Source organism: Myotis brandtii, unplaced genomic scaffold (assembly GCF_000412655.1).
Source record: "Myotis brandtii unplaced genomic scaffold, ASM41265v1 scaffold374, whole genome shotgun sequence".
Taxonomy (NCBI): domain Eukaryota; kingdom Metazoa; phylum Chordata; class Mammalia; order Chiroptera; family Vespertilionidae; genus Myotis; species Myotis brandtii.
Genome location: NW_005364372.1, coordinates 2,941,824 through 2,964,457, shown reverse-complemented (window position 1 = coordinate 2,964,457; position 22,634 = coordinate 2,941,824). Strand labels below are relative to the sequence as shown.

General features: G+C 36.4%; 1 protein-coding gene across 2 annotated transcripts in view; it reads right to left on the bottom strand.

Annotated features, from left to right (window-relative positions):
• Positions 1-308: 308 nt before the first annotated feature.
• Positions 309-22,634, bottom strand: part of MACC1 (metastasis associated in colon cancer 1) — a 159,059-nt gene continuing 136,733 nt past the window's right edge. For both annotated transcript variants that reach the window (XM_014544641.1, XM_014544642.1), the window contains 5 exons: positions 21,965-22,087; positions 18,299-20,331; positions 15,074-15,262; positions 1,205-1,426; positions 309-514 (listed from right to left, as the gene is read on the bottom strand). In XM_014544641.1, coding sequence (XP_014400127.1) covers positions 1,214-1,426; positions 15,074-15,262; positions 18,299-20,331; positions 21,965-22,079 — 2,550 coding nt within the window. In that variant the 5' untranslated portion in view covers positions 22,080-22,087 and the 3' untranslated portion in view covers positions 309-514; positions 1,205-1,213. The remainder of the gene's footprint in view (positions 515-1,204; positions 1,427-15,073; positions 15,263-18,298; positions 20,332-21,964; positions 22,088-22,634) is intronic.

Genomic DNA, 22,634 nt, shown 5'->3' with positions numbered 1-22,634 from the left:
TAACCTCAAGAATGCATGTGCCTACCACAAAAAAGGAACACTCACTCCATCTGTCAACTGAATGACAATAAATGAATGAGCATCCAAAATATATAAATACTGGCAGGTGACCAGAGAGTTGAACCCATGAGTAAGCACAGACCATTTCTTTCTGAACTCTCTGCCAGTAGTTCGCCTTTATACTGGCCCAGATTCCTATATAATCTTTATAAAACACTCTGGTACACAAACACACACATGTGTCTGCATGAGCATGTGAGCATGCACACACACGGGTATCAGTGTTTTGGGTGGTTAAGACTATTACATTCAACAGTGATAAAGGAAGGTTTTATTTTTAAAAATAACCCCTGTTATTAAAAATCCCTGAGACTTAATGAACTATTCTACATTAGGATCCTGAATAAAGGTCAAGGATTAGCTGGTCCCAAGATGCTGGAGGAAGGTGGTGGAAACTCCTGTCCATGTTTGCAGGCAACAGATTTCTGATAACTCACACATCCCCTTCGGCAGTCTGTCAAGAGATGGTAAACAAGAGCAATGAGCTTCAATTAGAATGAAATGGCTACCATTTCCCTGTAAATTTTAATATGCATTTACTATTATATTCTAGATTTAAAAAAAAACAAAACCAGGTTTTTCAAAGAGAAAACCTACTTCACACTAGCTTTTAACCCTGAGCATCCTATCCAGTTCTTAGTTTCTTCATATGGAAAATGGGAATAATGCTGGCAAACTCCACTGAGAAATAAGAGATCAGATATAGGAAGCCTGCAGCCCTGTGCACAAAGTGTGTGTTTGCTTCTGCTCTCTCCCTGTCTGCCTCCTGGTAAAATGGCATAGTTCACATTGAGAGCTTCTAGTTTATCTGGGTATTGGGTGATGTGATTATGCTAATAGTCATTTGTTTTAACTTCAAGAAATTAAAAGTAACTTTGAAAGGGAGAGAGGGTTTTTCTTTCCTTTCTCAACAACAAAGCAGCCCAATGTTTGCATCTGAAATAGATACAAAAATTCATGTCTGGTTATAAAAACCCATTTTAGATTTTGTGTTCTGCTGTGCTTTCACATGGGAAATATATTTTCAAATGGGAAAAATAGAAGCACTATTTTTCTGAGGACTTTCTCTTACACACACACACACACACACACACACACACACACACATTTTCCCCTGTTATTCTCCCTCCTCCACAGGACATACCCTTCATTTCTATACTTCTTCGGAAGTGGAGAATGCAGTTGCTCTCAAAACCTCTAAAGAATGTACTAGTAGTAAAGCTCCAGTTAAGTCTCGCCATTGTTTGGTCACAGGGTTTTTCATTCTGTCCAAAGCAGATTGCAGGTCTTGTAACACATCTCTGTAGCTATTTCCATAGTGAGCACCCCAAGTATAGAGAAAATCATAAGCAGGTTTCCACATCATCTATAAAGAAAAAAAATAGACTGGAGTAGTGTGTAAGGAAAACAGGGTGTGAAACAGATGCCTAAAAAGGGCTTAAAAGCCTCCTAAGACTTAAAAGAAAATGAAATAGTAATTATACATGGACTTACTTAATGTCATAGAAAACATGTTTTAATAACTATCAGTTTCCTATGATAGCCTTGCGTCTCTAAACCAAGGACTACAAGCAGGGTCTTATTTCCTCTTGATCCACCATCTATACATTGCGCCTTGCCTTGATGTGAATATAAAATTATTTGTGCAATATTGTGATGATAACATGTTATTGAGATAATCTTTTCACGCTCTGAGACACTTTTAAGCTTAAAATAATAATTCTTTTACTGTTATATGTAACTGTGTTGAGTTTATGACCACATATCATAAGAAGGAGATGTGCAGTATTTCAATGCTTAAAGTCATTTTATTCAAGCAAGTCTATAAACAAGGGAAAATGTAGCTTCATGACCACATCAAAGGGAAAGCAAAAATCTAATTATCTAATTAAAAATGTAATTTAATAATACATTTTATGACCAAAAGAAAGATCAATATTCAACACTTCATTATGCTTTCCCTCATTACCCACCCATACCAATGACATCATTGTTTCCATAGAAATAAATGCACGTCAAAGAGGATCTTCATGCACAGGAGAATATGTAATGGTAACCAGGGCAACCAGGCTGAGAGAGAATAGAGACAAAGGCTGACCAAATAAGACAAATTGTATAATACTCACACACACAGAGACACCTTAAAATAAATTTTCTCTAGGAAAACAACAAAATGAACCATGCAGTTATAATTGGAATATTTGAAAAATAAACTTTATTACTTGCTACTTATTTGGGCTCACTAAACTAATTCATTTGTAATGTTATCACTTGCAAAATGCAGGAACACAGACTGAGCTAAATATTATGCAGAGTTGCCTTCTTAAAATAGGGCCCCCATTGACAGTAATAGCAAATGAAGTAGGGCCTTGGGATATAATTGTTCACCCTCCTCTGATATCCCCATATATGCTACTATGTAAGTTAAAAGAATGAAAGACCTATATAAGGAGTATCATTATGTTTCAAATCAATCTATACAAGAGGCCATTCATCAGGCTCAAAAGATCATTTGAAGTTATTTGTCCACACTGGCATTGCTTGGGTGTCATGAACATCCATATCTTTACAAAGTTTGATTCTGCAAAGTAGAGAAGGGAAGACAATTATCAAAATTATATCATATCAAGATGGTCATGATGCAGCAACAGAAATCTTCCCAAATTTTTGTATAAGTTTTACCCAAACCAATCTACCACTCTGAAAGAATGTGAATGAGGTGTTCTCTTGTCTATTTTTCTAAGCACTCACTGAAATCAAACCTCCTACAAGTACAGGCCACCACTAATAGCTCAGCAGTGGAAGATAAGTTGAGGCACATTAATAGAGCCTTTTTGCTAGACTCAGTCTTGTCTGTTAGAGCTCAGATGCAAAGAAGCACTAAGACAGCAGGTTACTCTGTAGTTGGTAACCCTCTGTAAAAGCTTTGACACCTGTATTCTATGTTGCATTCACTTAATTTTCCCTGATGCTCAACTAACAGGTACATTATTTTTCAATTTGTCATGTATTGTTTAAAATAACGGTGTTTACATGTAAAAGCATCTAAGACTTTAACCTAAGTCCCCTAGTGACAGAGTCTGACAAAAGATGTATTTGAGGACATTTAACAATAAACAACAACTGAGAGCATTTCAGTACCAAGGTGATAGCAGAGTATCACAGAAAACTGATGTCTCTTAAGAACTGTGGACACAGACAATAGGGTGATGAGGGTCTGGGGGGAGGAGGGGAGGACAGGAGCGGGCTGGAAGAGGTTAATGAGAGGAAAAGGAGAACCTATGTAATACTTTCAACAATAAATATCTTTAAAAATTAAAAAGAAATCACAAATAGGTAATTTTCTGGTTGTTCACTATTCTACAGATTCAAAATACCTTCACAGTCAAAACGGCCCCACTGACTTCTCAGGGAGAAAGCGCTGCATCCCATGTCTTGCTGCTGCATGTGGATTGCTCTGTATAGACAAGCCTGAGGGATTCTTAACCAGGAAGCAGCCCTAGTGCTGCGGGGAACAGGAAATACACCAAGGTGATGCAGGAGTTGGAAACTGCTAGTTCAGAAGTCCAGTGAGACATCTATCTACTCAGGCAGAGGGCAAGATAACCTCACTCATTATTCAATTTGTACTCATAGCAGGACAGTGTGGCCAGCTCTTACAATTTAGAAAAATTTGGATAGATTACTTCATCCTGACCCTAATTAAGACTTCTGAAAGTGTAAAAAGACTTCTCAGAGGTCCCCTCAATGACTCTGAAATGCAAGGAGGGATATTGCCCTAAACTCATTGGAAATTCCCTAGAGTCTAAGCCATAAGCGGCCTAGAAATGGATACAATTGCAATGGGCTGAGAACACTAGGAAAATGGTAAATTTCATGATCTGTACTAAAATATGAGCATATTTTGCATCCTATTTTTTCCCTCTTTGCAGCAAACTAGACTTGAATATTTCTTCAGTGCTCAATTTGATTTTCTATATATAATATCATTGGTTGCTTGCAACACAGATGAAGAAAAGCACTATTGTAGCACAGATATAATGGAAATATTCAAAATACATTGTCATTCATTATATAATTATTTCACTTTTTAAACTAAGAATTATGGGTACTTGAACAAGTGCCCAATGTATAAAAAACAGGACTTGGTAAATAATAACAACTAAGAAAATGCAAAGATTACTTGCATATTTTAATTCAGTGTGAGATAGAAATGACAGTTCCATTAACTGAGGACCTCTATGGTATAAAACAAAGAGAAATGGGTGTTGGTGTCATACTACCAAAACCTGGCTTCACATCTGCATTCCATTGCCTATTGAATGGGTCAATGTGAGTAAACTGATCAAATTATCTGGTTATTTTAATCCATAAAATATGGGTACTAACTTCCAAGTCCTGTTTCCAAGACACTTCATGAAGTGTCTGGCATATAGTAGGAATGTGAGTACTTTTTGGGTAAGGTCAAGATAAGAAGTAAAGGAGGGGCTATCTGATAAGAAACTGAATGGGGAGATGACCTCCAGAGAGCAGTGGAGGGTTTAGCATCACTCATGATAAAGTAATGATAAAAGGCATGAGAGTAGAGGAGAATGCTAAGGAAGAGGATAAAGGGATGAAAAATTTAACCCTCAATTAAATCTACAATTAGGGGCACAGTATAAAATAAAAACAACAAAAAATGGAGAGAAACTAGAACCAGAACGATGGAAAATGAAACAAGGGGCTACATATTGCAAAAGCCAAGGCCTACTAACATTCCAAAAAGAGATCGGCAGTGGTTTGCTGAAGCCAGGCCCCACCAGCTCCCCAGAGCCCACTGTTCACATAGCCTCCCAACTCCCTGTTCACTGACATATTGGGAGAGTAAAATCATCCATGTTAGAGTATTTACACTTTGGAAATTGGCAACAGCTACAAATGAAAAGTAGGTTGTTAAACATCTACCAACATGCCACTCACTGAGGACATCCCTTTTCTGTTACCTCCTCTGCTACCCCTAACATCAAGTAACGTGGAAACATGAAGGAAAACAAAAAAGCCAGGATTTGGGCAATTAGTCTTTGGAAACTTTGGAGAAGGCAGTTTAAAGAGAGAGGTGTAGGGAAGACTTCAGGAATGAGTAGGCGTCAAGGAACTAAAAGGCACACAACAAATGGGTCATATTTGGAATTTGAAAGTTAAAGAGAGACAAAGCTAGAAGGAGAAACAGTGAAAAATAAAAGTGTTTTTAAAAGGGAAAATATGTAAAAAGTAATATTCTACAATAAAAAGGAAGGTTTGTTTTGAACCCTAACTTTGCTAGATGGAAAATTTTGGGTTGTTGAGAATTAAAGTGACAGCATATATAAAACACTCAAGAAAAAAGAGTTAAATTCCTTTTAAGCAGAAAATCAAAGGCAAATATTAAAATTATTACGGAGCAGGGGTAGGTAATTAGGGGGCAATCATCAAGAAAAAATTGAATGGGAATTGGGTCAAAAGTAAATGTTATAGTTATGTATCTTGACACACTGATAAAAAATGTTAAATTTGGGGAACTCTGTTTTCCTTTAATAAGCAAATGTCTGTCAGATATGGTAAAAATAACTTTCTTTATTGAGAATTGCCTTAACAACACTTGACAAAGTCCAGCTTTCATCAATGCAATAAACAATTGTTTGTTGTCCTTTATGATATAGATATATGACATTAGACCTCAAGCCCTTAAATACTTATATTTTTTTTCTTTTGGCATTTCTTATTATCTTATGTCATTTTAGTTTTCTTACGCAGCAAGTAAACATATATTATTAAAGGCAAAGACACAAGAGGTAACTTGAATATATTAACTAACTATGGACTTTATAAAGCTATGTTAAAAAATACATACAAATCAAGGCCACAAAGAATTCTAAACTGTGTGGTAAATTAAAGAGAAATGAAATAATTTTCTCTGGAAATGTTTGAATGAATAAAATGAGTAAAATAAACAATATCCTTTCCAATATAACCTAAGTTATGTCCTACAAAAGCTGGAAATGAGTGGTGGACTGCCAGGACCTCTTCCAGGTTTATGTTATCATCTATCTATTCAGTGGTTTTAAAATAGTTCTGCTCTTGCTCAATGTTATGATTTAAGGGAAAATATTTAGAAACTGCACTAATGCTTTGACAAATCAAAAGGAAAGCGTGTTCCTGAGGGTTTGCTTTAGTAGAATTATTCTTAACCACAAAATAATTCCGCTCAGAGCCGTCTCACTTCTGTCACAAATATTGGACCCTCAGGCATCATTCTTACCCCTCTACTCTTAGATTTTTTAAATGGTAACTTCATGGTATTACTGGTTCATCTTTGAATGGGAAGCATAAGGCTGATCAAAATGCAGAGTTGTTAATTTCTCATCTCTGTGCTTTGATCTCTGTATGGAAAGGGCAGCAGCATCAATAAGCATTTAATCTATCAGAGTTGAGCAGTTTTCTGAAGTCCCAGCATTTGTGTGGGAGAAATATGTGTTGCTTTAGTTTATCTTCTAGGTACTAGAGGACAAAGACAAAGGTAAAGGGGCAATGAAAAAGTGATAAATGGAATAACAAAAGAAAAGAAACATGGATAGAGATTTAAAAAATGAAGTTTTCCAAATTTAGAGTGCCTATTCCCAGAAGCCAGTAAGATTTTAGATAATAGTCTAGATAATGAAATGCAACATGAATAAAAGCAATTCAGATTGGAGCATAGCAGCTATGTCTTTTTTGAGCTTGTAAAATATGAATAGCATAAAGAAAGCAATTAGTTTTAACTACCTTTGGATAATTACATTTTACTACATTAAAGGATTAATAATCCACTTACTTTCCTCATAAAACTATAAAAGCAATGTTCCATTTTTAGTATAATTAGTTGCAGAGATATTAAGGTAAATTTGCCTTATTAGTAATTATTTATCATTTACAATTTCCAGGCAGTCCTTCCAGCACCTATAATTGGTAAGTTCATAAATGTTGTTGAAGAGGAAGTCACCATTATCTTCAGAAGAAAACATAGTAAGGGTCCCTATTTCCTCAGAAGGAAGATGATGGTTGGGTAAAACTTGACATAAGATTCTCTTGGAAAAGACTCTAAGACAACCAAGCTTTGTTTGTTCTAGGAATAACCAACCACTTGGAATGCCAGGGGTTAAGAATGAGCCAGAGGAATATGGAAGACCCATTCCTTGTTAGTACATTTTCTCAAAATAGTTTTCTATCATAAGAAAACCTGCTGGTCAAACCATTCTCACAAATTCCTAGTTAGGAAGATTCCAGGCTGCTTCCTTGTCATCCAACCCTCAACCTCCACCACAACTATATATTGGTAGAAACTCTGAACATCATAGTTTAAAGAAACTGGGCTTCTCTAATCCAATCTTTCAATTTGGAGGTAAATGAAAGAAAATACAGGGTGTGGAAAAAGTAGGTTTATAGTTGTGAGTACGTGAAACACAGTTTATTCTTGTATTATTATTTACTAGAGGCCTGGTACACAAAATTCATGCACTCGGGGGGCGGGGTCCCCCAGCCTGCCCTGTGTCCTCTCACAGTGTGGGAGCCCTGTGATCTATCGCCCCAAAGAGGTAGGCCCCACCCACCAATCCGGGCTCCTCAATGGATTGCCCCAAAGAGGTAGGCCGGAGCCGGGGGTCCTGCCTCCATGCTGCATGGAACCGCGGGACCCCCAGGCCTCACCACGCAGAGCCGCCGGGACCCGCCTCCACGTCACGCATGCAGCATCAAGTCCCCACCCACCTGTGCGTGCCTGCTGCACACGCAGTCTCCTGGTGATGGATTGTGACGGCGTGAGAGCATCACAGTGTGATGGCATGAGGGCATGACAATCATTTGCATATTAGCTCTTTATTATATAGGATTAGTTATTGCATTATTTTCCAAACAAACAACTGTAAACCTACTTTTGCCCCACCCTGGATAGTGGTAAGAGCTCCGGATTTAAAGAACCACATCGTGGGTTTGAATCTAGACTCTTGACTTATTAGCTCTAGGATCTTGGATAAGTTGCAAAACTTCTCTACAGCCTTATTTCCTCCTACTGTAAAATAGAGGGTGGAGAGGAAGGGTACCCAAAGGCATAAAAGCACTGCCAAGATACAAAGTAAACAGGTCCAAGGGTCCTGGCACACACTAGGTGCTTGATTAATGCTAATTGGAGTTTGTACTTGAAATGACATTAAATAACAAAGTCGTGCCAAACATCTAGAAAAGGAATCCAGGTCACCTAGCCATAAATCTAGGGCCATTTCACTAAGGTATTCCCATGAATCTACCTCAATATTAAGCAGTTTCAATAAGTGCTGATCTGAGTCTTATACTTAGGTGGACTTTGGTTTTCTGAAATTCATTATTGTTTGTGTTCCTTAATAAACCTAAATCAAGTATTAGTGTTTCAAAATCCATTCTAAAATCTCTCCATAATATTTAACCTAATGTGATTACTATTTCTACTTGATATTCAGAGTGGTAATGAGACATTCAATGTATAATTAAATAAAATATCATAGGAATACAATGCTTAACCCTCTTAATTTTACTGTGATCTCTTTTTTCTTTGTTCCATCATTCCAAATAATGGAGTCTTTTGGAATTAAAGACTAGCAGCAAGAGGTAAAGTATTGTAAAAACTAGACAATGGTAATCTAAATATTATGTCACTATGCCAAATCTCTTGTACAAACAACAAAGATTTAGGGAATTGTTATGTACACTGGTAGGTACATTTCCATATAATACTTTTCCCTTTTTAAAGAAACTGCAAATATATGTCTTACTGAGAAGAACAGCAAACTATAGATTTCAGTGCCACGGCTAGAACTGAACCAGTTCCAGCAGATGCAGACAATGCCACGTCTTTGTAAGCAGAATCTGGGAGTTGCCACATGAGCCAAAAAAACCATTCGAGTCCAAGGACATTCCTTTTACCTTTTGCAAAGAGATATTTTCCAAGGAAAATGAAATGGTGTTAAGCCAGTAAGAAAAAGCTGACCAGCCAAGACTTTTTCTCATTTGTTTCCATGTATAACCATCCTGCCAGTTTCTCAGAAGACATGCTGACTTTTCCCTTACCTGCATTCTTTCTATTGTTACTCTCGGCCGTTTTACTAAAAATTACCATTCAGTTCCTCATTCTCTTTCCAAAATCACTCAACGTCACCCAGTTGCCAAACTCACCTCTGCCTCTTAGTCAAAATAACAGATAATAATGTATTTAGTTATTACAATCTGCAAAGCATTGTCCCAAATATTTCACATATATCTTTTTAAAATTTTATTTATTTATTTTAGAGAGAGGTAATGAGGGAGGGAGAGAGAGGAAGAGTGTGTGTGTGTGTGTGTGTGTGTGTGAGAGAGAGAGAGAGAGAGAGAGAGAGAGAAAGAGAGAGAGAGAGAGAGAGAGAGAGAAAACATTGATTTGTTGTTCCCTTATTTATGCATTTATTGGTTGATTCTTGTATGTGTCCTGACCGGGGATCAAACCTGCAACCTTGGTGTGTCAGCATGAAGCTCTAACCAACTGAGCTACCTGGCCAGGGCCACATATATTATATCTTTTAATTTTCCAAACATCTGATGAGTAAAAGAATATTATTTGCCTCAATTAAAAAAAGTTGAGTCCTACAAAAGTTAATTTCCCAAGGTCCTAGAGCTAATAGATGGTAGAGCTGCAACTTGAATCCAGACAAGAAATCTTAACCTCTATGCTGTGGCAATCATTAGAGACTCCTTCCTCCACCAACATCAAAAAATATATATCTAACCACATATCCCAATAATTATTAGGATAAACTCTACCCTCTAGCCCACATATCCTCCTTATTGGTCTCAAGAAGTCACTGAGGTCCCCATCTAGTCCTCTCCAATTATTCAACTGCTTCCCATCCTTCAGGATTAGGCCGTGTTCCCTGATGGTTCCTCCCAACTTTGATCTTTTTCATTTAGTTAATTCTGAAAGGGATTATCAGTAGAGCACAGTGGAAAGGACTGTGCATAAAATACCCGAGTTTGAATCCTCATTCTGTCACTTAAGACCCATGTTACTCTGAATAACTTACACAAATTCATTCTCTTAGTTTGCATTCCTATAAAAAGCAGATGGTATAATGTCTTCCTTAGAAAGTTTGTTGAAATAAATGATATTGTAAAGAAAATGTTCATACACTCAGTTCATATACAATAAATTGCACAATTATTATCATTCTTATTCTTAGTTTCAGTTTTTAAAGCATCTAACCATATACTTCTTTAAAATATAACAATTCAAATATAACAGTTTATCACAATTCCCAGGCCAAATAAAATTTGGCTTTAGAGAGAAAAATCATATTTTTCATTGTTGTGTTTTCTTTAGCTCCTAATGCTCCAATGCTGAGAACTGAAGTCCCTGGGGATGTGTTAAGTATGGTTGAATTAAATACTAAGAGAAAATATACAGAGGGGAAAAATACTAAACAAGCAGGAGGAATTCCATATAGAATTTTTTTTAAACTTATTAAACAATTAATAAAATTAGCTATTTGAGGTTGACCTACTCTCCCATGTCTTATCTGGACTTAGAATAAAGGGTTCTGAACACTACAGAAGCCAGTCATAAATGAGGAAGGACAGATTCCGGCTAGAAGATAAAACAGAGAATTAGATCCTCCCTGTTTAAGTGTTGACCACAAAAAGACATAAACATACCTTGCCAGTTCTAAATCTATAGGTGAGTGGCTTCTGAGAAGGAAAAAAACTATTATAATTAGAAATATTGACTGTGTTGGGCTTCCGTAGGGAGGGTGGCCCACTCTGGCAGGTCAGATAAGAAATCAGCCTCAACTGATGGGTGCCTGTGGTTGAGGCGAGCATTGGTAAAAAGGTATCTTAAAGGTGGAAGTGAACTTTTAGTGTCCTTGGTGAATAAGTGTCCATACTGAATAAGATGGAAAGAGCATAATCTATTCTTAGGCAGGGGGCCAATGGGAGAGCATTGCTAGGATATGGTCATAATCCCCAGAGGGCTAAGTGAAGAGCACCTAATTTAGGCCTGTGAATATCTTATCTTTGAAATCCCCAGCATTGCCCCTTGTAAAACCCAACTGTTTTTAAAAATGTGCTATTTTTCTGATATTTTATTGATTCCTATTTTGTTTAAATGGAAGATTTAAATATCTTCAGAAAAACTCCAATTTTTACTAACTTTCACAGGAAAACCTTGGCAACAATTAAACATCTTTGCATAGCATAAGTGTCTAACAGTCATATTTCAAGTTTTATAGTTCTGTTTTTATGTAGGAATTGCAATGTCATTAGAAAAATTGAGTAATATTTATTAAAATTTAATTTAGGGAGATGATTAATTTAAAAAGTGACCTTCTCAGAAGTCCCCAGAGAGAGGCTTTCCCCCCCCATCTTATAAAAGAGTAAGAAATGGCCAAAATACTCAACAAAAATCTAACAGACATACTATTAATGATCTCCATTCTTTAATTGGCCTGAGGCTTGATGAAGATGTTCAGGCAAATTTTAGTAGTATCATAACTTGAAAAAAGAAGAAAAAAGGTGAAATGAGATGCTTAAAGCCCCCATCCTAACCACATCTACCAGCTCTGTCATTCAGCCACCACACTGGATTGGGAGTGGGTGGGCAGAGTGTAAAGCACAAGGACCCCAAAGTCAAAGGCCTGCTCTCTAAACATGGTTCCATAAGTTTCTCACTACGCATGCTTTTAAGCAAGTAGCAGCCTCCCTACATTTTAGATAATATTAGTGCCGACCCACAAGTTTTTGTTCAAAGGATTAAGTTTATCTTTGAAATGTGACCAGAACAGTGCCTGGCACAGAGTAAGTGCTAGATAAATGTCAGATACAATAAAAATAGAACAAAGGGAAAAAGAGAAGTTGAAGAGAAAGGAAAGTGAGTGAGAGAGTCGGACTGTAGGCATTGGAAATTTTCGGAATGTGTGCCCTCTGAAGTGGTGAGATAAAGGAAATAAGAGACCTTATTATCTCCCCAGCCCAATTCCACTTTCCTTCCTCTGAGTCCCCTAACCAGAACTACTATCAGTCTGTTTTCAAATCAACTACTTGACTTGTAAATTGATCCTATTTAAGAATCATCTCCTTCCTGAGAGAAAAAATTATGCAGCCATGTTTTTTCCAGGGGGATGGAAATTAGCATAGATTTACTCTTTAGTTTAAGTGGCCTAACAGGTAAAGATTCCCACATATTATTTGGGGTGGTTTAGGCCAATATACTATGGATTATTTTTAAGAATTTAATAACCTGGATCAGAATGATGATGGTTAGTATTAATCACAATAAATTAAACATTAGTCCCTCAAAAGACACCTAGGGGCTTTCCTTTCTGCTTCTGAGAATTTATTAACTTTGGCATAGACTTAGTTATTTGGGATTCGGGCTGTGCAAATGTAAATAATGGAAAAGTAGGCTGTTTGGCCTCCATCAAGATTTGGGGAAAGACAAACTATAAACAACCATAATTAGAGAGAATTCAGATGCTTAACAAAGCTGAGAGAATAAATAACTCCGATAAATAACTTTCAACAAAACCTTTTTAAAAACAGAGACTTATTAAGAAAAAAATTCCTGCTTTCAATTAGACAATTTTTAAAAAGATTTTTTAGAGACCTTTTAGGTTTAAAGAAAAAGTGAGAGGAAGGTGCAAAGATTTCCCATATACTTCCTGCCCCTCATAGGCATAGCCTCCCTTTTATCAATAACTCTCCCCAGAGGTGGTATATTTGTTACAATTGATGAATCTACAATGATACAGCACAATCACCCGAAGTCCGTAGTTTACATTAGGATTTACTCTTGGTATTGTGCATTCTATGGATTTGGACAACTGTATAGTGACATATATCCATCATTATAGTATCACTGCCCAAAAAATCATGTGCTCTTCCTATTCATTCCTCCCTCCCAATCCCTGGCAACCACTGATCTTTTTACTGTCTTCATAGTTTTGCCTTTTCTAGAATGTCATATATTTGGAATCATACAGCATGTAGCCTTTTCAGGTTGGCTTATTTTGCTTAGTAACATGCATTCAAGGTTCCTCCATGTCTTTTCATGGATAACTTGTTTCATTTTAGTGCTTAATAATATTCCAAGTTCATTTTATCCATTCACCTACTGAAGGCATCTTGGTTGCTTCTAAATTTTGGTAAATGCATATATATATTCAACCCTCACCCAAGGGTATTTTTTCATTGATTTTTAGAGAGGGAAAGACAGAGAGAAATATCGATGTGAGAGAAACACATCAATTGGTTGTCTCCTGCATGTGCCGCCCCAACCAGGGCCTGGGCTGGGAAGGAGCTAGCAACCTGAGGTATACGCCCTTGACCAGAATCTAACCCGAGACCCTTTGGTCTGCAGGCCAATGCTCTATCCACTGAGCCAAATCAGCTAGGGCTAAATTTTGGTAATTATAAATAAAGTTGTTATACACATTCCTGTGCAGGTTTTCGTGTAGACATGTTTTCAATGCCTTTGGGTAAATACCAAGGAGCACAAATAGAAAATATGGTAAGAGTATGTTTCATTTGTAAGAAACAGCCAAAGTCCCTTCCAAAGTGGCTGTACCATTTTGCATTCTCACCAGCAACGAATGAGGATTCCTGTTGCTCCATATCCTCAATAGCATTTGGTGTTATTAGTGTTCTGGATTTGTCAGTTAGAATAGGTGTGCAGTGATATCTCAATTAGACAACTTTCTCATCAGTTAACTGAAATATCAGAGCAGCATATCCCCCTAAGTGTTGTTGTTCTTGTTTCTTATAAATTCCTCATCTTTTAGCTCATTCAGTAAAAAGTGATTTGTAAGTTGTAAGGCACTTCTTAGGGTACAGAGATAAATGTAGTCTAAGAGGAGGAAATACGTCAGCCTCCAGCTACTCTTGGCTGAAAGGTCTTGTTTAAAGGAGAGGTAGGCCCTAGGTTCCCAGAAGCCATCCTGCTGAGACCTCCACTGCACATGCTGGGATTCAACTGACTTGATTTGACTCTTGTCCCTTCATGGAAAGGTTGTTTTGTCCTGCACACCCAGCTGGCATAGTTGCTTCAAAGTAAGAAAATTTTCTCCAGCTCTATTAATTTCCAGCTCGATGCCCCAAAAGGAAGTGGAGAACACAGCTTCTGCCTCTTAACAAGTCATCACTAATAAGAGAGATAATCTTCCCTTAACTGAAATACGTATCTTGAAAATGCTTACACTCATGTGAGAGAAAAATACAGAACATTTTATAGGTGCTCATCACTGGAATATTTTTATTTAAGTCATAAAAATTATCACAAATTATTTGCTAAATAGAGCAAATATGTATCTAACTTATGCCTAACAGTATACATTTAATATTAATAAAAATTAAATTTTATTTAATATTTGCAAGATAAATATTACTTTGTGTTATGTGCTGTCATTCTATATTTGATGTCTATAGTTTCTATTATACACAAAATTGTCAAAGAGACAATGAAGCTCTTAGAGATCTTTGTTTATCATTACCATCCACCCTCTTAATGCTTATTGTCACCAAATACTATTTATCACAAATTACTAAGTCTCTGCCTAACGTTGATAAATACTTATTATTGTATAATTTTCCCTTGCCCTGACTGGGTCCAATCTCCTCCCTTCAAAATTATGTGTTCTCTGTCTCAAATTCTTCTAGGCTTGCCTAATAACTGACTAGCTATCCAATTTGGTCAATTCATTTGATTAAAGACCATGTTAATATGCAATCCAATAAGATAAGTATCAATATATTTTACAGGCTCTCAATGCATATTTTAAAGGCCTTTAAAGAGTGATATGTGCATATTTCAGAAAATATCAATGATTATAGGGACTGTGACTTCAGTTAGGGGTCCTCTAGAACAGAACCCCAATTTATCTATGTAAGTGGTTCAGGATTGATTACATTTGGTTTACTTGGTCTGCAACTTTTCACTATTGAAGTAGACAAACGGAAATATTACCTCCACAGCAACAGCTCCAGCTTTTCCTCGGTGAGGAATTTCATATGCCTCCACTTGCTGCTTTGTGAATCGTACTAGCTTTTGAGCTAGTTCCCTCCAGCCTTTTCCCAGCTTGACAGCTGAAGTCAGGAGCGCAGCCTCTTGGATGATATGCGCTACTATCCCTTGGCAATCCATCTTCAGCAGGGCCTGCAGCAAGAATTACATGCCACAATTAAAAGCAACTAATGTGGGCTTTTCCCTAGAAATTCAATTTTTCATTACATAATCTAGAAACTGGCATCCTATTTTTCACCACACATATTTTTGAGTTTCCTAAATTTTAAAAAGTTGATTTACTTTTAAGCAAATCCAACCAGCAAAGTACAGAGGACACAGCTGGACCAAAATTAGAGGAGATTTAGGACTAACTCAGTGGCTAAATATAGGGCCTTGGGTAAACCACTTAACTAATATGTTTCTTAATATCTTTAACTGCAAAAGGAGGATGTTGGACTAGACACTTCTAAAGACATCCTGAGGTCCTAAGGGTCTATAATTGATCAATTCAGGAATGATAATTCACTCTTCAAAAAATAATCCCTTTCCTTATCAGAGGATTGACTACAGTATTTCTCTGAGGAGCGAGCACATTGGTGCCAATAAACATTCTATTCTTCATCAAAATGTGATTTAAAATTCACAGAATTCTGCCATTGCATGTAAATGAGACACTACCACAACTTTGAACAAAGCTATTGATAATAATAACTTTAAAAAAATTATCCCTCTCCCTTCATCACTAGTGTAATTGTGCCTAATATAAACCACAAGGTATTAAAGATAAAACATTCAGTCTTCTATAATGCAAAATGGAATATCATCAGACTCTTCCTTCCTTAATTAGGCATCTAAGCCTTGTCAATCATTACACATTTCAAACAAGTCCATGAGTTTCTTTTTTGCCTTGAATATATTTTTAAAATATGGGATTAAATCTATCTACATTTCTTTTTTGTTCAAATAAGCAAAAAAAAAAAAATGTTGGGTGGCCCCTCATCATTTAATTGCACTTAAAAACATTGTCTATCATTATGAAACAATAAGTAAAAATGAATGACCAAGTAAGGTCACAGATGGTTCTTTCCCATGGAACCATTAGAAGGACTACCCATGGTCTTTATACTAGTACATAGTCCATACATTTATAGTGAGGATTTATAACTACAGGGAGAAGTAGTACTGAGCCATCAGGACCCTAAGGTTCTTTTACTAAACTGAGGAGTGGGATTAGCAATGCTTATCTCAGTTTCTTGTTTCAAGGGGGAAAAATCTGCACTTAGAATGCAAAACCCGAGTTTAAAGACCAGCTCCACATAGTACAGGACTTTAGGTAAATCTCAAAAGTATCTCTATTTAATGATTTTAAAAATAAATACAGCATTAATAACACCCCATCTAATTTCCTATAATCATTATGAAAGTTGAATCAGGTACTCAAGTACTTTGTAGAGTATCAAGTTTCAAGTATATAAGGACAGTCAGTCTCAATGTCTAGAGATGACTAAAGAGTTTAGAACCCACAATTTTTATCAGCTCCAATCCAGCTACCCCAAATTAAGATACAATCCAAGAAAAATGTATACTTATTTGCAAATTAAGTTTCAAGAGGTGGCCTCTATACCATATTTTCCATCATCTCTGGTCAGACAACCACACCTAAGCCCCTTACATTTGGAAATCCTGAAGCCTCCCCTGGGACACCCTGGGAGTTTTTAGCCACTACATCCTTGAATAAGCCCTCCACCAGCACTGTCTAGTTTATCACCAGAGCTACTCATGATCATACATCGACACAGTCAGGTTTAAACTTTCAGACCATTTGGCCAATATTACATTTTTTGCCACTAAGTTCAACAAAGCAATTTTCAATTCAAATCTTCATGCAGTACATGAGCTATGAGAGATAATGAGCTACTGCAAAATATATGTGCAGCTTTGACCTTGTAGATCAGCCAATGACTCTAAATGTCCCAGATTAAGTGATACTGCAGCACATCACCATAAAACTATACATTCAACTGCATAGGGGGCTTTTAAAATTTAACCCTTTCAGTATTACTGTAGAATCATCAAAATAATTGAAAGAGAAGAAATATTTTAAATATTCCTATTTCTTTATTACATAAATTATTGTTAATGTCATTGAATAAACTCCTCTCCAACATCCCCCAAGGGGTCCCGGATTGTGAAAGGGCACAGGCCAGGCCGAGGGGACTCCACTGGTGCACGATTGGGGCCAGGAAGGGACGTGGGAGGTTAGCCAGCCAGGGAGGGACCACGGGAGGGCTCCAGGGCATGTCCAGCCTGTCTAGTTTAGTCCCGTCAGCTGGACCCCTAGAGGTTGGAGTGTCTGCCCCCTGGTGGTCAGTGCACGTCATAGCCAGTGGTTGAGCGGCCTTAGCATATCATTAGCATATTATGCTTTGATTGGTTGAACAGATGACCGGATGACCAGACACTTAGCATATTAGGCTTTTATTATTATTTATACATTCACATTTTAGAAATTTTTAGAAGTATGCCCTTGATTTTTTTTATTTTTATAAAATACCAAATTTTCTTTTTAAGGCAAAATAGTTGATCATCTTCTTTATAACTCTCCACTGAGCCTTATACTAGGTTGAATATTATGAGGGGGAAAAAATGATCCTGTGAGTTCTACTAAAACATGAGGATTAAGAAGAGAATAAGCAATATTATTTTGGCATTATGATGAATCACATACAGAAGAAGACTATTAAATTGCTAAAGTAAAGGACATTGATTATATGTTTTTTAAAAACCACTAAAAAGCAGACCTATAGCAAAGGCCAAGTTAATTAGTTTTGTTTCAGTTTGCTCTCATTCATGTAATTGGAATTTCTGATATTTTAAGAGTTATTCAAATATTTGGGAGAGAAAAAGAATCTCTTAACTATTATGCTCTAGCACAAACAGAAACTTTAATCTTCCTTTAAAAGATGATCCTATGGGACTAGTTTCTGGATCTAAGAAACTAATTATATGGTCTTGCAGGAAAAGCTATATATATATATACATATATATATACTGTAAATTGACTTCAAATTATTTGAGAATGCTAAGAATTTTTTATCTCCTTCTCTCATATGTTTGGTTATAAATATCACCAAGTTAATAAAGTTTTCTATGGTAAATTAATTACTGTGATCAAGCAATACTCACCACAACAAGCTCATAAAGAAACTTTCTGGTATTCTTGTCTCCGTGGCAATCTTCCTTTAACTTCTTTAAAACATAAGAAACTTTTTCTGATTCTTTGTCTGCATGTGTTCGTTCAAAACCTTCCAGTGCCAGATGTGAGTAACCCAGGACATCAGCTAAAACTTTCCAATCATAAACTTTTTCTGACACCAAAGTCAATATAACTGAGTAGATATAAGTCAGTTTTTTAAAGGGCAGGACAATTTGTTCAAGAAGGTTCCTGGTTGTGAAGACACGATCTGACATTGATATTACTTGCTCTTTTGCAATCACCTTGACATTTTTGCAGTGTACAAGTCCAATCTTACCTCGCAGGACTCCCACATACCATTCTTTCACTCTGGACTGCCCAATGGCTTTTACCTTACCTTCTCCAAGAAGAGCTATTGTGTCCCCTTTGATATATTCAAGTAAGTAGTCAATCTTGTTTTGTCTTAGCACTGTCTTCAGAGTCACTCCATATTTGGTAAAGTTTAATTTTTTGTCTTGAAATGTAGGGTATTTAACATACACTGCTGGTAATGAAGGAGCAGACTTGATTTCCTTCTCTTTCTGCAAATTACCTGGCAGATTTAAGTGTCTTTTTAGGTTTGGGGCTGGATCAGGTGTAGTGATAAAAAACTGTGTCACTGGTCTACCATTGGGAGGCCCCAACTGAACCTGGAAAACAAACAAGTGCATTTTTCTGGAGTCAACTAAAGAAAATAAAAATTGTTGATGAACTACTTGACTTGCTTGCAACTGCTTTTGTTTAAGTTCTCTTCTTTCTCCTTCTGTCTTTACTTCAAAACCAGGATCACATGAAAAAACAGAAATACTTAAATCTTGTGGCTTGTCAAGTAAGAATGAATGCTTCCCCCAGAGCTGAAACACAACTGGAGAGGTGTTTTTTCCACCCTTCTTAATATCAGAGATTGTAAGCTTTCCCGGCATATAACTGTGTCCACAAACTGTGAAAACAGTAGTGAAACTGGGATGGATATATTTGGGCCCATAAATTCCAACTGAGGTGGTTTTGTGGATATAATCCCAGATGGTGGCAGCTGGTGACTGAGTAGCTTTAGCTTGTGCAGCAACCACTAGATACATCACCTGACTCAAATCTATTAGCTTGACTTGGATGGTGTCTTTATAAATGTAGCAGTTGTTTAACACTGTGAAAGGGCCTTCTTTATTCGGGCTGTGTAAACACACCATTTCTGTCATGACTTGGCTGAAAGGATCCTTTCTCACTTCAGCCCCGATTTTCATCTCCAGCAAAATGGCTTCCATTGTGTTAAGGTTGCCTAACGTGATTTCCAACAGTGGGCTTACAGTGCATGAAAGATCATGATTAAGCATTTGTGGAGGATCAAGAAAAACCCTTAGCGATACCTCTTGGAATTCACCCACAGCTACATGACCTTGGGGCACATGAACAGTGATATCTGATTCAGGTAATTGTACTGACCCTCCTTGGTGGTTTAATTTACAAACTACCACAGTCTCCGCAACTTGTGTTTGGGCCCATCCAGGACTCTGATTAATGATATTCAAATCCAGGCAGGAGCGGGCCAGCTGGCGTTGACTTAACCAAGCCATTTTATAAGCCTCTCGATCATTTTGAAGCCATTCTAAGTCGTGTTCCAGGATCTGGTCAGAGTTACGTATATTCTGATGGGCATGTGCTGTGTCATCTAATATGTCCAAAAGTTCTGAAACACTTTTAGATCTCACTGATTTCCTTGAGTAAGACTGCCTACACAATTGATGCACATCAAGTTCATCACCAGAGGAATCCAAAGAATTTCCAGTTTCAATTTCTCTTAAAAAAAGAAAAGGATCTTCCTTCAAGATGGAAATATTATTTTTCTTCTGGTTATTTCTTAGCTGAGTTATATCATCCAAAAATGGGTTAGAAGCAGACAGTTCATTCCAGAATGGATTTGTAGCTTTGGAAACATTATTGCTGTGAAGTGTGAAAGCATCTGGCCAATTGAGAAGTAAACTTGAGTCTGGACATTTGTGGCATTTTAGCAAAAACAAAGAAAAAACAGAAGTGAGTGTCATTGTGAGATACAACCAAGATTAATTTTTATTAAAAATTCAAGACTTTTTATTTTGCTTTTTTATTGACAGTATAATAGGAACTGCAAAATTAATGTTAAATTTGGATAATTTTTCATGCTGTGAGGAAATGGAACTAGTTCTACCAGTTCATTTTGACCATATGTCATGCTATTTTATCTTAAGACATAATGATTTATAAATAAATAAATGTTTAACAATTTAGATATCAATTTAACACACTTCCTTCAAAAGGACCCAGATTAGATATACTTATGCCTTATAGTTTTGTGTTTGACTTTCACAAAAGAAAACCTCTGAACAAACAGAATAATTTAGTCAATTACCCAGATTTTTTTCTAAACATTACATAGTTGGTCTCAAAATATCTAGATTATTCATTAATTTTTTTCTTTTCTGATAATACTCAATATGTGAAAAATATCAAATGTATCAGTTAATAATTAAAATAACTTAAAAATAATAAGCCAAATAGACAATGCATTTTTTCAGATTATTTCCTGACAACTTTGTTGATATATTTTAATAACATCAAAGCCTGGCCAGCATTGCTCAGTGGTTGAGCGTCGACCTATGAACCAGAAGGTGTCAGTTCCATTCCCAGTCGGGGCACATTCCCAGGTTTCGGGCTCAATCCCCAAAGTGGGGTGTGCAGGAGGCAGCTGATAAATGATTCTCTCTCATCATTGATGTTTCTATCTCTCTCTCCCTCTCTCTTCCTCTCTGAAATCAATAAACATATATTTTTAAAAATTTTCATATACAATAAACATCAGATTAGGAATTCATTCAGCTTTGATTTTCAAGTTTAACATGACAAAGAACAGGTTTACCACTATGAAATAAAAACATTACTTTGAAAAGAGAGTATTTTAAGAATCAGCAACACATTAAAATAGTCAAATATCAACTGTAAAGAATTTCTACATATCTCACAAATATTGAAGTCCTTTTTATGTTAAGAGCTATTCAGACTTGGTCATTTCTTAATAAACAATGGTAATGTTTCTGTGGACTTTGTGTGGCTAGTACTGCTTTAGCGAAAAATGAAAGCCAAGAGGCCAGCCAAAAGAGAATTTACTTTAATATTTATAGAACTATTATCTTGATTGAAATAAGTTATTAGTGGCATATATTAAAATTTAGAAGATGCATTTTGAAAAAAACAGTTGTATTTCTCCTATTTCTATACTTTCATCAAACCAGTTACATATAACTCTTAAAACTACTTTTCCTTTAAGGATAAATTTAGTTCTTTTATGCTCTATAAAGATTTCATAGCTCACTCCAACCTCTAGAGATGTCTTCAACCCCCAAGTTCATTATATATTTACTGGTATTATATTTACCACTCATTTAATAATGAATTTTGCCTCCTCGTAATATTAATTGTAATCTGTTGCCTCCACTATTTTGCTCTTTTTAATGATAGTGTAAATATTTCTATGATAATTAGGAATTTTCTAATTCTTTTCATCTTTTGTAGCACTTTTCAGAGGTAGACTTGCAATAGCTGCTAGTACTGGATGAAAACATCACAACAATTATACATTCCCATACCTGTGATATTGCAATTTTTTGATGATTTTTGGGCTTCCATGTCAATCAAATTTCCTTCAGATATGCTTCGTGAAATTCCTCCTAACCAAACATGGGCTCTTTCACTGGTTAACATTTTTCCACCTACAAAGTGAAAAATAGACAACATGTAAGCATATACATCTTGGCAGAGAAACCAAACTCAAGGTAATCACACATATTTAAGTAGAAAATTACATATAAAAATACTCTTCGTAGGTCCTCTCTTTCTGGCAGGATGCTAGAGTAGATAAGTATCAGCACTTCAGTGAAAAATACTCAGATCCTGGATTAATGCAAAAAGGAAGACCTAGAAATGCATTTGTAATCCTATAAAAAAGTAATAATGAAAATCCCAAAGATAATTTTTTTTAAAGCAAAGTGGAAATTTCAATAGACATTCCCTGTTTGATGACTAAGACTAAAAAAATCACAAAACTGGAATTCTTCCCCAAATCCTTCTACACATCAATTCAGTTCCAAAAAAAAAAAAAAAATCACAATGTTATCTAAGCTAATAAAAGACAAACATGCAAATGGACCGTACCTTCACTACGCCTTAAGCCACGCCCACCAGCCAATCAGAGTGACTATATGCAAATTAACCCAACCAAGATGGCGGCCAGCAGCCACGGAGCTGGAGCAAGCAGGA